Raw genomic sequence first — 13,380 nt, 5'->3', positions numbered from 1 at the left:
CTTTGATACCTCTTCAGACTTAACTGGGCACCAGTACAGCACAGAGACATGTTACAGAAGAAAAAATATGAATGTGAACATTTCTTTTTCCTTTGTTCAAACAGGCTTTACTGAGCACCCAGAATAAGCTGAGAACTTTAGTCCCAAATTTCACCTTCAACCTGGGCTTCTCAGGGAAATTCTACCACACAGGTAAGCCCCTGGAGTCCTTTGTCCCAGCACCTGCATGCAGCCCCCTCCTTGGTGTGTGTGGTGTGTAATGCATTAGAGCATGACTCTGCTGGAACGACTCAGCGTTGCAGGGGATTAGCCACTGCTTTTAAACATTGAGGCCCTCTTCTGCCTTTTGATTTTGCACTTCCTTTTCTGCTTTCTGTAGGTACAGATGTGGAAGATGAAGGGGATGACATGCTGCTCAAGCACAGGAAGGAGTTCTGGTGGTTCCCTCACATGTGGAGTCACATGCAGCCTCATCTTTTCCACAATGTCACTGTGTTGGCTGAGCAGATGAAGCTCAACAAGCAATTTGCTGTTGTAAGGAGCATTGCAGTTTATTTCCTTTGCAGTGCTAATCCTTAAACGTTTTTTTTCTCTTGGAATAGCTGTTTGGACCCCACTGAACCCAAATACTAGTCTAGTAATTCAGCTGCATTTAAGCAAGGCAGTTCTGGAAGCTCAAATTGATGTGTGGCTCCTGCTGTCTTGAGGCAAGAAACACTATTCACATGCCTGCCCCTTCGAGGGAAAACGTTTCCCAGCACCTGCATGGCCCCAGGCAGCTCTGCTACATTCCAGGGTGCAAATCCCAGGGCTCTTGTTTCCTGAGGTGTGAACTTGTAGCATTACCATCCAAATGCAATTAATTTACAAACTCTGGCAGTGAGAAAGGATTTCCTTTTCCATCCTTACTTAGTGTGGCTCCGTAAGGAAGTCACCTGGTCAGTAGTATAAGTATAAAATGCTCTGTCTGCTAACGGCCCTTCTTCAGGCCTTCCAGACAATGCTGAAGGAAGTTACTTATCTAGGAAGCACAGAGGAAATTCCCTGGGTTTTGGCAGAGGAGGGGGAAGCCTTGAACTTCCTGCGTTGATGGAACAATGTATGTTTGGCTCTTACAGCTCAGAGCTGAATACAGCATACATGTTTCTCTGAGAAGAAATGTCCTCTTTACCTCTAGTTTGGTTCTTTTGATGGTAATCCCCTTGGGAATAGCAGGCTGCTGTCTTGTGTTCCTGTGACACACATAGATTAGGAATGGTCTTGAATGCAGAGCAGAGTCACAGCATTATAGAAACTATTTAGGCTCCTCCTTTTCCTGGTTAAATAACGGTGCAGTCTTTTGCAAAGAGAGACAAAGCACAGAACACAATTACGCATATTTAACATAAGACAGGCTAGCAGTCAGAGAAGGTTATTGCTTCATTTAGGGGCTCTGGTTTTATCGTGCATTGCCAGGGCAGAGCTGTCATCTTTGATATTGTTACCAGAACCACATAGTGGAATTAAAACCCAAGAAATTCAGAAATTTCCTGTCATTTTAATATAGCTCCAGGCCCCATATCTTCACCCTCAATAGTCTCTTGCTCTATGTCTGCTTTTCTTTGAATTGCTAGAGACAATCCAGATCCCAGTCATCTTCCTTTTCTCTATATCAGTTAAGGAAATTTTGTTTTCCTTCTCTGGTGACTCACATCTAGGTACTGTGGGAGTAAGATGTGTCACTTAACAGGATTGATTAGTTTGTAGTAACCAGGGGGCCTGACCTGAGGGTTCTGAATTAATCTGATCTGTCGCACCTGCAAGCTACTTGACCATTCTTACAGCAGCTGTTACCAGTGCTGAATGTCCTTGTTGGTACAGAATTGCCCTTATATTTCTACACGTGCATAAAAATAAGAAGTACAAGTGTTATTTCAGGTTTCCCAGTCCAGAGAGTTTTCATGTTCCTCTGTCATCTTTCTCCAACTTGGATGCTGTTGCTAAATATGATCCTTATTAGGGCTATTAGTTAAATACCAAATTATCCAGTTGTGTATTCTGCTTCCAGGAGCATGGGATTCCCACAGACTTGGGCTATGCTGTAGCCCCGCATCATTCTGGGGTTTATCCTGTCCACACACAACTCTATGAGGCATGGAAATCTGTTTGGAGCATCCAAGTAACGAGCACAGAGGAATACCCACACCTACGGCCTGCCCGGTACCGGCGTGGATTCATCCATAATGGAATCATGGTAAGCACAGAAGAGCCACTTTTCTGCCCGGGGATCGGTCGTCTCATGACCTGCATCAGAGACGTTAATCTTAATATCACCAGTGTTCCCAAAATCATTAAGTGAGGCAAAGAAAAAAACTTGGCTAAAGCCAGTTCTGTGTTTCTCAGAAAAATTCAGGGGTCAGTACTGAATGGAGAGCAAAACCAGACCCATCAAGACTAAACTGAAATCCCAGTGGCTTGTTTGCAGTGTGATGAGCTAAGTGGTTAGGAGGAATAGCACGAGTCCTCTGAACCTATGTCACTTACACCCCTTACTCTTTATATTGATCCATAAAGTGCTGTTTTGACTCATTCTCATACAGATTCTGCTGCATCTGCCTCTTGTCTAACTTGGCCTTTTTCTGATACTGCCAGGTTCTGCCTCGACAGACCTGTGGTCTTTTTACTCACACTATCTTCTATAATGAATATCCTGGTGGCTCAAAGGAGTTGGACAAGAGCATTCGTGGTGGTGAACTCTTCCTGACGGTGCTTCTGAACCCAGTAAGTTCATCTGAAAGGGGAATTTGTGCACAGCTGTCCCAGCTTATGTGCCTGATATGGGAAAGGAGATTTAGCTCTTGCTGGAGATATTCCGTGTCACCCCGTGCCAGTGTGGGTATCTCCAGCATGTTGCTAAGGAGATGTGAAATAGAGGGCCAAGGAAGTACGTGCTGGTTGATGGTGCTTTGCTTTACGCGCTGCCAATCAGTATTGAGTGTATTGAGAGGTGCAACACTGAGCAGACAGAAACCAGCCAGGGTGACATGCTGACCATGGCCCATGGCACAGGGGGTGTTACCTGGGCTACTCTGTTTTCATGAATCACAAGTGAGATGTGCCTTGGTTCCTTCTGTTCCACGTGCATCCGCTGCCTGCTGGCTTCTTCCCTGGCTTACTGATGGGTTTTGTTCACAATAATTGCTTTTGCTGGGCTTTCATTATGAAGTGTTCTCCCCTTTCTTTCAATATGTAGATACTTGGAATGATTTCTGTGTTCTGTTTTTGTGATGGAGCTGTTACACTAAGGCTTTTCTGGGAGATAAGTGTCCAACAGAGGTGTTTTCCCTTTCAGTACTTGACAGTTCTGTTAAGCCACTAAGTGAATGTTGTACCTCCAACACCCTGCAGGCCTTTCTTAGGTCTTAGCCATGGACAGCAAATCACATGAGTTTCTCACTTCCCACTGAGGCTGGGATGATGCACTAGGAGGCAAGAGACACAAAAAACCCTGGTCATTTTTAGAAAATTGTGAATGGGTAGAATCAAGGGATGAAGTTTTGTAGCCCTCTCCAATCACGGATCACACCCCCTCCTATTTCTGCTTGTTGGCTGCAGCAGGAAGATACGCTGCTCTTTGTGCAGTAACTTTCTCAGTTCCCCAGCTGAATTTCTTTCTCACTAAAGCTGATTTACACCTGACCCACAGCTGCTTGTCCTCCATTTCTCTGAATAGACATTGCCCTGCAATGTTTAGACAATCATTTTTGAATGTCTATCTTCATAGTTATTCCTGAATATAATAATGCTTAATTTCTTCTTTTCTCCTGACTTCTACATTTCTACCACCTTACTTCTCCTTTATGCATCTTTTTCACCAGTGCCTGAGTATGGACAAGGAGCCATGCAGGCAGATCTGAGAGAAAGTAAGTTGGTTCTGGCCAGTTTTCTAGGGGGGAATCCTGGAGTACTGGTGCCAGTCCTTGAGTACTTGTTTGTGGGATTTTTTCATGTAACAGCAGTGGCTCTGTTCACCATGATGTTTTCTTTCATTCACTCTTTCTTTTACACCTTGATTGGAGGGTTGAATATGCAGCTTTAGCCACTTTTGGTTGGGGCTATAGAAGACCAGCGAATCAGAAAATCAACCTTTTTCCATCAGTGACTTTAATTTTTCCCTTGTCTCTTGCTTTTTCCAGTGTTCAGTAGAACTGCTATTGAAAAGACCCTCACAGTGTGCTCTGGGTGCACCAGACAGGCTGTTGTTGACAAACAGGCCCAGTGTTTCTGAAGGTTTGCCTGTAACCGGCTTTGGCTTGTGTAGGATCTGCAGAAGCTGTGGCCTGTGATAGGCCCAGCTGAAAAGCTGTAGCAGTTTATACTTTCAGGTCTGGAAGCCAGACTTCTGTCCCTATTGCCTGGGACAGAATTGTTATCTTTACACACCACAACCAAACCTGCCTGCTTGATAAAGGTCTGGAGTAAGGAGGAGGTTGTTCTTTGCATTACGTAAAGAGTGATCAGTCAGGTGGAAAGAAACTCTGAACCTATGTCAGAAAGGTTTTTTCTCTTGACAATTTCTTTTCTGGGCTTGTGTTCCCATATGCTGGATGAATTGCACCTTGCCCTACTTTGTAACTGTCAAATCTTAAAGCATGCAGAAACAGCCTCTGTGAAAGTAAAGGCTATGGGTTTCTCTTGGAAAACCAGTTGCTAGGCTGTAATCCAGAGATCTTTACGGCTCTAGGAGGCTGGGCCAAAGAATTACAGAAACATAGTATCTAGAACTACCCGTTAAAATTTGCTGATAAGATGTGATGGTCAAAGCAGCTGGCAGTAATCTGTGATCCAAAAATATTTGGGAAAATTGTGTTCTGGTACAGGATGAGCTTATTTTCCAGATTTACTGTTAGCTCTTCATGGTGACTTAAAACCTAGGCACCTTCAGATGCTTCCCATGTTTACACTTCTCCTTCCTTTTGGCAGTGTAGCACAGTGCTCTGTCAGAGCAGAGTGCTATGCTCTAAGCTCCTCTCATGTTTGCACAGTGACTCAGGCCTTGCATTCCTCCCCTTGCTGATAGAGCCATCTCAGGGGCCTGATAGAAAGCTGGCCAGCTCTGCAGCCCCAGCAGTGAACCATAGCAGACTTGGAGCAGGCTCTTTCAGTCCTTTTTGGTGCTTCCAGCTCCCTTTAAGTGGCATGGAGGAGTCTCCAAGGCTATATGCGTTTGATTAACTCCACAGTGCAAACAGAAGATGTTTGATCTTCTGACTAGTGAACAAGGTCTGATGTCAGAATAGGTGTTGATCCTGAGCACAGGCTGATGGCTTCTCACAAGCACTTCTGCTCACAGTGCACAGGCTGGTTACTGCTGTGCCCACAGCTGCTTGATACATATTGCAGGAGTGCTCATACCCTTCTGTTTCTGTATTCTAGGCTCTCCGGGACCTTTGTTCTCATCTTTGCTCAGTGTGAAGGAAGGGAAATCACGGCACACTGACAGTAGAAGGGAGGGGAAAAGAGGGAGGTGTTATTTCCAAGTCAGTCTGCAGAGTCATTGGGTGTGGATGGGAGGGAGGAAGAGATGGTCCCTGAGTGTAGCTTATGTCAGAAATGGTGCTTGGAGCTGTTCTGGCAGCAGTAGCTGTGACGGGACAGAGCAAGCTGCCAGGCCTTGTTAAACAGTGCATGTGTTACAGGCCTGACTGCACACTCACAAGTACAGGGAAATGGCTCATCCACTGGGTTTGTCTTTTCTTCTTCCAAATCCAGTTGCTTGGGACTGTTCACAGGTGCAGCATTACCTGTGTGAGCCATTTTACCAAATGTAGTCAGTCTTGAGACACAGTTGCTAACCTGGAGTACACGCAGGCCTTTTTTTTTTGTTATGGAAGTCTTGAAGGGGTCCCAGGTGGTGACCTTTGTCCTCCTCGATTTGTGCCAGTGAGCCAGACTCTTCATGCAGCATATTTTCCCTCTATGTATTTCACTAGCAAGTCAAAGGGATGAGCCACACTTTGCTGTCAGAGAACCTTTCTGATGTCTCCCAGAAAGGGTCAAAATACAGCATGAGATGCATCCTTTTGCCGCCACACCTTGCAGTTATACTGATCTTTCTGTCCTCTGCTCTGTGTTGTACTGAGCACATCCTTCTTACACAACAGCACCGAGCACATGCTGCTGTTTGAAGTGAAGGTGCCAGAGCCTGTCTGGCAGGGCCTCTCTGTCAGCTCAGTAGAGAAGCAGGAGTGACAAACTCACAGGCAGACAAACGTGATAAATCTCAAACTCCACTTACTTTCCATGTGTCCCAGAGTCCTGCCAGTGTTTTCTCTTGCCTACCCAAAGGTGCTGGGTTGTGAGCACCTTACAGACAGACTTGTCTTGGGGAGGGCTGAGGCACAAGGAGCTACTATCTATCAGTACCTCTTCTCTTGCTGAAACTAGTCCATGGTGACACCGGGCAGAAAACCATTCAGACTTCCTCAGTGCCAGCAAATATCTTCATCCCAAGCCCATCTGTCTCCTGCTTCCCCATTTTGCTGTTTTCCTGCTGTGAGTGGGAAAGCCGTTCCTGCCCCCTGCCAGGGAAGCCTGTCATTGCCTCCTGACCTTACCTGGTGTCACCAGAATTGAACTCAAGACTGTACAGCAATGGGTGCCCCTGGTGTGACTGAGGAAATTTTCCCTCCATGCACTTGCAGACACTGGACAAGGAGTGCTAAATCAGCCATTCCTCCACTGGCCTCAGTGTCCTGCTTGTTTTTCTAACTTTTAGCCATAGTGTGGTTTATGTCTGGCAAAGTGCTGTTGTATTATGGGCCCTGGGATGCTGAATTCAATGGGACACATCAAAACCACACACTAGAGCCAAGCTGACAACAGTCCTTCGTACTCTTTTCCAGAAGTTAAAATACTGAAAAACTGTCCGGAGGAAAATGTATCTCCTTGAGAGGAGAGATGGCTTGGCAAGACAGAGATAGTGCACAACCTCCTGAGCACTGCAGTGTTGGGGCGGCTGCCACAGCTGTTGAGTGCCACTTTGCCCACAGATGTTAAAGCTTGGCAGGAGGTTTTGCAGGCGATGCCTGTGCTGAAGGTTCTTGAAGGCTAAAACTTAGCAGCTGGTGTCCATTTCCAGGACAATATCCTAGTGCAGTGTCTCTTTGCAGTCCCATATCAGCTCCCCAGATACACCTGTTTGTATTTTAAACTGGGAACTGCCAGTTGCTCCTCCTTTACATTTGAGATGTCAGCTCTGAAGGGCATGAAAGCTGACAGGCTGTGGGCCCAGAGAGAACTCCTGTGACAACTGTCCTTGTGCCATGTGACCTGGCCTGCAGCATGGTGTCCCCTCCCTGGCCTGCTCCCCTGCTGTAGCAGACTCCGCAGCTTGAGAGGTTGCTCTGGTGGTGCCTCTGGGAAAGGAGTGTTTTCCGGTGAAAGAGGCTTTGCAAGGTTTTTGACTAGTAGGGAGTTACTGACTAAGTCTTGTTCACCTAAATGTCCTAGAGCCACTTGAATGGGATTTTTAAACTGTTCTGAACTCACATCCAGGGTTCAGTTATCATGCTCCTGCACTGTTCCCAGGGATAACTGAGAGGTCTGTGACCCTCCTCTACTGAGTTATTCTTGTCTCGCAAGCAGATGGACATTTGTCAGCCTGGCAGATGGACATTTGTCAGCCAAGACAGCCGTGGCAGTCTGAGTTGTGAACAGCCTCTTGCTGACCATGGAATCAAGCTAGAAGGAAAGAGTTCTGTTACCTGCTTTACCAGTATCCTTGTCTTTTATTTTCAGATCAGCATCTTCATGACCCACCTGTCCAACTATGGGAATGACCGTCTGGGACTGTACACTTTTGAGAGCCTGGTCAAGTTCGTGCAGTGCTGGACCAACCTTCGCCTGCAAACATTGCCTCCAGTCCAACTTGCAAAAAAGTACTTTGAAATCTTCCCGCAGGAGAAGAATCCCTTGTGGCAGGTGAGAAGGCAGCTTTAACTGCTCCTAGTGATTTTCTAAGAGGTGTATCGCACGTTTAAAGTGTGGCAAGACTGCTGATCCAGAGAGGTAAAGCATAAAGCTTTTAGGTTTAACCTTTGTGGCTTCAGGCTGCCCATGGCAAATGGCAAGGTGGAAGGCATGGGGGAGTAGGAGCCGTAGGACACGGTCACAGTGTGAGCTTAGGGACAGGGGTGACTGTCATATGTGACCAGTGACCAGCTTGCAGACATTTGGGTCATTGAAGGGCTTGTATTGGAGCAAGCTGCTGTGAACTGTAAAGTGTGCAAGCAAGAGCCCCGTTTGGTGATGGAGGAGCTTGCAGGCATGTTAATGTGATTAATCTCAAAGTAATTTCACACTGCAGAATTCATGTTCATTAAATAAAAACACGCTTATTCCATTTTATCCCAGTGCAGCAACTCTCTGCATGGTAATGAGCAGATGAAATTAACTGAAGGTGATAGAGTTGTCTGTCTGCCAGAAGTTCACAGATGCTGAGCTGTGCTGTCACGGTGGCCCAGCCCAGTATGGCTACATAGGGCAAGGCCTGTGATTAACACTCTCAGAGGGACTTTGGCTCCTGTGTCACTGGAGCTTTTGAAAATGGTCCCCAGTGTTTTTACTTAACACTTCTTGATGCCTGGCAGAGCAGTGTGGCTCTGAAGTGTTCTTCATATGCTAATAGCATTTTCCCGAGAGGACTGCTCCTTCCAGCTTTTCCTTCCCTTGCCATTACCTTCTGTGGTAATGCTTAAATCTCATCACTTGTGCTACAGAATCCCTGTGATGATAAAAGGCACAAGGATATCTGGTCCAAAGAGAAAACATGTGATCGACTCCCCAAGTTCCTCATCGTGGGACCTCAGAAAACTGGTAATGTGAATACTTCTATATAGATTGCAGCTTCCATTTCACTTTTGCAGAGAGGAGAGCTAGAAAGGTCTGTGCTGTAGATCTGTACAGCTGCCCTTCGTGCAAGCTGCCAAATGGCCACAGAGGACATTTCAGACAATCTCAGATATGTTCTAACCTAAATCTGGCAAGTCTGTCAGTACTTTTCCTTCTGGCACTGTGCTTGGCTTACCCTATCTGTTTTGGGTTTCCATGTAAGCTCGGAGAACCTGTGACCTTAGTGTGTCACAAATATAAGCTGTCAGCAGGACTAAGCACACACACTTGGCAAAGGTTACAATGAATATCCCCTGGTGCTTTTGTTGCTGCACATCTGTGTACCCAGTGCATGCTCCGTGTCACTTTCAGTGGGAGGGAGAGAAACTCCTTTGTCTGATCTCTGTCACCACCTTTTAACTGCTGTGGCATTGTGGTTGGCAGTGACACAGCTATGTATACTGTGCTGATGAGTCCCTTCTAGGCTGAAGAGAGCAAAATCTCTTCAGCTAAGGCCAGGTCTCAAGCCTTGGCTTTCTGTGCAGTGCTGTGTAACAGCAGCACCAACCATCCACAGCAAGTGGTGATCCTGGCCTTGGAACAAAGCTTGTCCCAGGCAAGCTCCTGTTTCCTGGCTGTGTTACTGGGAAGCTCTGTTGGTGTTGTGCAGCATGAGCCCTCCTGTATCATGACCCAGGCTGGTTGCAGGTGGCTCAGTAAGAAAAGCATTCCCTTGGATGATTGTCTGTCCTGCTGGAAGCCCACAGCCGTGCGCTGAGCAGCACTGTCAGGTTTGGTGGGATAAAGGGAAAACATCTACAGCAAAGGCAGGCCAAGGCATCTCTGGCTAAGTTCTCACCCAAGGACACTAATGTTGTCCCTAGCACATCTCCTGCCTAGGCCACCTCTCATTTGGCAGGTTTGGGTTCTGCCATGTGACAGTGTGGCTTTGCCACCGGCATGGGAGTAGCTGACCTGGGTGGCAGCTGTTAGGCAATTCAAATCAGCTGCCTGAGTTGAAATGTGGATTGAACCTGACTGAGCAGTGCTTGGTGTCAGTGCTGTTGTAACCTGCATGAGTTAAGGGGTTGGTCAGCCACACAGCAGGAGTGTGCCCATCTGGGAACTGTTTCTTGCAGTGTAGGTAAAACCTTTCATTCAGCCAAAGCATTATGTGTGACCCAGGTCCCATTAACTGGTTCCTGTTGCAGGCACAACAGCTGTGCACTTCTTCTTGACCATGCACCCAGCTGTCACCAGTAACTTCCCAAGTCCATCCACCTTTGAGGAGATCCAGTTTTTTAATGGCCCCAACTATCACAAAGGAATCGATTGGTAAGAAACCTGACACATGTTCTTCTGTGGTAAGGTGCACCTATGATTTCTTCTCCAGAGTCTCTCTGTATGTCCCCCTCATCCCCCTTAGCAGCTTTGCTGCTTCTGAACAGCTGTTTTCCTTGCTGTTGCTCAGTGCATGCTTTCTGTTTTCCTGGTAACCAACTGTGTAGTCCCAGGAGCAGCACAGGTAGTTTCTCATTTTACTGACTATTCATCAGGAGAGTTGTAGGCATGATTTAGCTTTAAAAATTCAGCAAGTCTTTGTTGAATGCACTGCTGTCATGAAATTACTTTTACTTCAACATGCAAAACAGACAGCAATGTTCTCATTACAAAATTCTTCATGGTTTCAGAGTTAAAACGTAACACTGGAGGGGAGAACCTCCCTACCATTGTTCTCGGACCTTGACACTTAGAGCCACCACTGTGTTCCTTGTGCTGGCTCCAGTGTCCATACACATACCTTGGTCTTTAGCTTTAGAAGTTTGCACCTGGCAGGGAAATTCTAGTGCCACCATGGCACTACATATGCCACTATGTTTCCAGGCAGAGAAAGTTTAAAGGTGTTTCTTACTCAAAGCAGTAGCTTTGGTTGACAGTGGCACTGCCCTCCCTTGTGTGTGGCCCTGAGGGATGGCTGTGTAGCACTAAGGTATTCTGCTGTGGGATTTCTTTGCCCATGAGTTGTGGAGATTGACTTCTCTAATCATTTAGACTGTTGAAAAGATACTGGAAGGTGGTTAGTACTTGAGCAAAGCTCACAGGAGTCAAGCACTACAGAGCAGTTGCACTAGCTGACAGGTTAGAAAGTGAAGGCTTTTATGTGCATCCCCTAGAAAAGTCATCCAGATTGATTTGAGTGTAGCATCACATGCAAGGGGAGAATCTTCACATTTAACATGGAATTTGCATTTGTTGCACAGCTTAGATTTGAGCAGAGACCAGTCTTCCAGTGCTTCACAGTCCCCCCTACCCTCTTACCCTGTTACTCAAATATCTTACAGTTTCAATGTTACTAATGTGACAAGCTCCTTTGAGGCAGGGCAGAGCTCTTTACCCTGTACCTCAGCTATGGACTGAGGTACAAAGAGACAAATGATTTAGACAGGTTTAAACAAGTGGTTGGTGACGAGGCAGGCAGACAATTCTGACTTTACTCTTGGACTAGAAGTCTTTCCTGCTAAAGGCTTCAACTGGGACCTTACCCTCAGGTTTTTCCTTGCACTGCCCAGGGACTTGGGGAACACACTCTCAGCAAAATACTTTCATACCTTTGTATCGTTTCCCAACTTCGTCATGTGCCACCACCCCTTTTTGAGTCATGCCTCTGCCAGATGTGTACTCCTTCGCCCATTCCCTGCATTGCTGGGGAGGTGCAGTTGTGTTGCAGCTGTGTCTGTTGAAAAGGAGTAAGGGCATCGTGGGCTCTGCCTTTTCTTGTTGGGCCATGCTGCTCACCAGCATCCCGTCTGTTTGGCAGGTACATGGAATTCTTTCCCATCCCTTCTAATGCCAGCACAGACTTCATGTTTGAGAAGAGTGCCAATTACTTTGACACAGAGGTGGTACCAAAACGTGGTGCAGCCCTGCTGCCTCGAGCCAAAATCATTACTGTTCTGATCAACCCTGCTGACCGAGCCTATTCGTGGTATCAGGTAACTTCCCTGCGCTGTGCTGGGGGTGAGGGCCGCAGAGATATTTCAGTGGGCTGAGGTAGAAAGCCCATGGGTGTGCTTCCCTAGAGGAGGCAGGCTGCCTGCAGGGTGTGGACAGAGTCATACAGAGGCATTGGTGGGTGGCTGTGCTGAGTCGGTGGGGTCTGCACAGAGAGGTGTAAGGTGGAATCGTGTTCCTGCTCCCGAATTCAGCTTGTGTTTTTCAGCACCAGCGTGCTCACAATGACCCTGTGGCACTCAATTACACCTTCTACCAAGTGATCTCTGCGAAATCCCAGGCCCCTCAGGAACTGCGCAACCTGCAGAGCCGATGCCTGTTCCCTGGCTGGTATTCCACTCACCTGGAGCGCTGGCTGACGTACTATCCCTCTGGGCAGGTAGGAGATTAGTCACTAGAGGTTCTTGTGGAGTCCCTTGTAGGTTTAGTGTAGAGGAGAGGGGAACAAACTGAGTCATGTACCTGTGCTCCCCCCATAATTTTAACTTCACCTTTCTTGTCTTTTGGAACAAAAGCCACTACTTGCTTTCTCCTGTTATGAGTGGGTAAGAAATCAGGCTTGAATACTCCATTTTTGCACTTTATTGTATTTGTAAAAGGAAATGAGTGCAGGAGGATACTGTGATCTCCTAGAGAGCTCCACAGTACTGGAAATTTCAGCAAGAACAACAGTGTTAGCACTCCCTTCCTTTCATCTTGGCAGTCTCCAGTCCAGGGACCCTCTTCAGGCCCAGAAAGTCTTCAGCCTGTGGTTTAGTTACTTTAGAGAGAGGCTTATGGACTCTGCCTCTTGTTAGTCCCGATGTTGTGAAGCCATTAGCTGTCTGCTGAAGGGAAGGTTCACTGCAGAGATGTCAGGATTCTGTGTTTCGTATAAAAATTTGCAAAAAAGGCAAATTAATAGACAGTGTAGACTTTTTCAGTCTCTAAATGCCCAAGAAGTTTCTAAACTGTCTAAGATAGATATATAGGTATCTATTTATCTAGACAGGTAGATAGATATATATCTCTCCATATATGTGTGTGATTACAGAATGTGCTTTTTCAAGTTCTTTCTGCTGCCGGGGTTATTGTCAGACAGTCTGTAATCCAGCAGAGGTTTATAATGTCCATTTAGTCTCTTATTCTCTGCCAAAGCAGCAGAGCCTGAACTGTACATGACAGATCTGCCAAGACTAAAAGAGGAGATGGTAAAGCATTCTTAGGCTTGTATCTCATTGCCTTACTATTCCTGGAGCTTACTGCTGTGAGGAATGATGGACCCAAACACACACCATCCTTGTTCTTTCTGCAGGCCAGTCTTCAGTTCATGTGACTATTGCTCCATTCTGGTTTTTGGAATAGGTGATTTATTAGCACAAATGTTGTTCACTGTCTATGAGACATGTAACAGGAGAATAATCACAGGTTACAGAAGAAACTTAGCACAATGGCTGCTGACATAAAAAACCCACGGTTTCCAGAGACAATCTGTACATGCTGCTGCTGGGCCTTAGT

The 13,380-nt window shown here is 46.5% G+C and overlaps 1 protein-coding gene across 5 annotated transcripts in view; it reads left to right on the top strand.

Moving 5' to 3' along the window:
* The window catches only part of NDST2 (N-deacetylase and N-sulfotransferase 2), a 135,106-nt gene that overhangs the window by 117,811 nt on the left and 3,915 nt on the right, over nucleotides 1–13,380 (top strand). For all 5 annotated transcript variants that reach the window (XM_032115710.1, XM_032115706.1, XM_032115707.1 and 2 more), the window contains 9 exons: nucleotides 105–192; nucleotides 380–534; nucleotides 2,048–2,233; nucleotides 2,632–2,760; nucleotides 7,780–7,962; nucleotides 8,760–8,856; nucleotides 10,083–10,206; nucleotides 11,690–11,864; nucleotides 12,092–12,262. In XM_032115710.1, coding sequence (XP_031971601.1) covers nucleotides 105–192; nucleotides 380–534; nucleotides 2,048–2,233; nucleotides 2,632–2,760; nucleotides 7,780–7,962; nucleotides 8,760–8,856; nucleotides 10,083–10,206; nucleotides 11,690–11,864; nucleotides 12,092–12,262 — 1,308 coding nt within the window. The remainder of the gene's footprint in view (nucleotides 1–104; nucleotides 193–379; nucleotides 535–2,047; nucleotides 2,234–2,631; nucleotides 2,761–7,779; nucleotides 7,963–8,759; nucleotides 8,857–10,082; nucleotides 10,207–11,689; nucleotides 11,865–12,091; nucleotides 12,263–13,380) is intronic.

This window comes from Corvus moneduloides, chromosome 8 (assembly GCF_009650955.1).
Source record: "Corvus moneduloides isolate bCorMon1 chromosome 8, bCorMon1.pri, whole genome shotgun sequence".
NCBI classification, from domain to species: Eukaryota; Metazoa; Chordata; class Aves; order Passeriformes; family Corvidae; genus Corvus; species Corvus moneduloides.
Note: the sequence above shows the minus strand (reverse complement) of the source record. Positions and strands in the feature narration are given on the sequence as shown.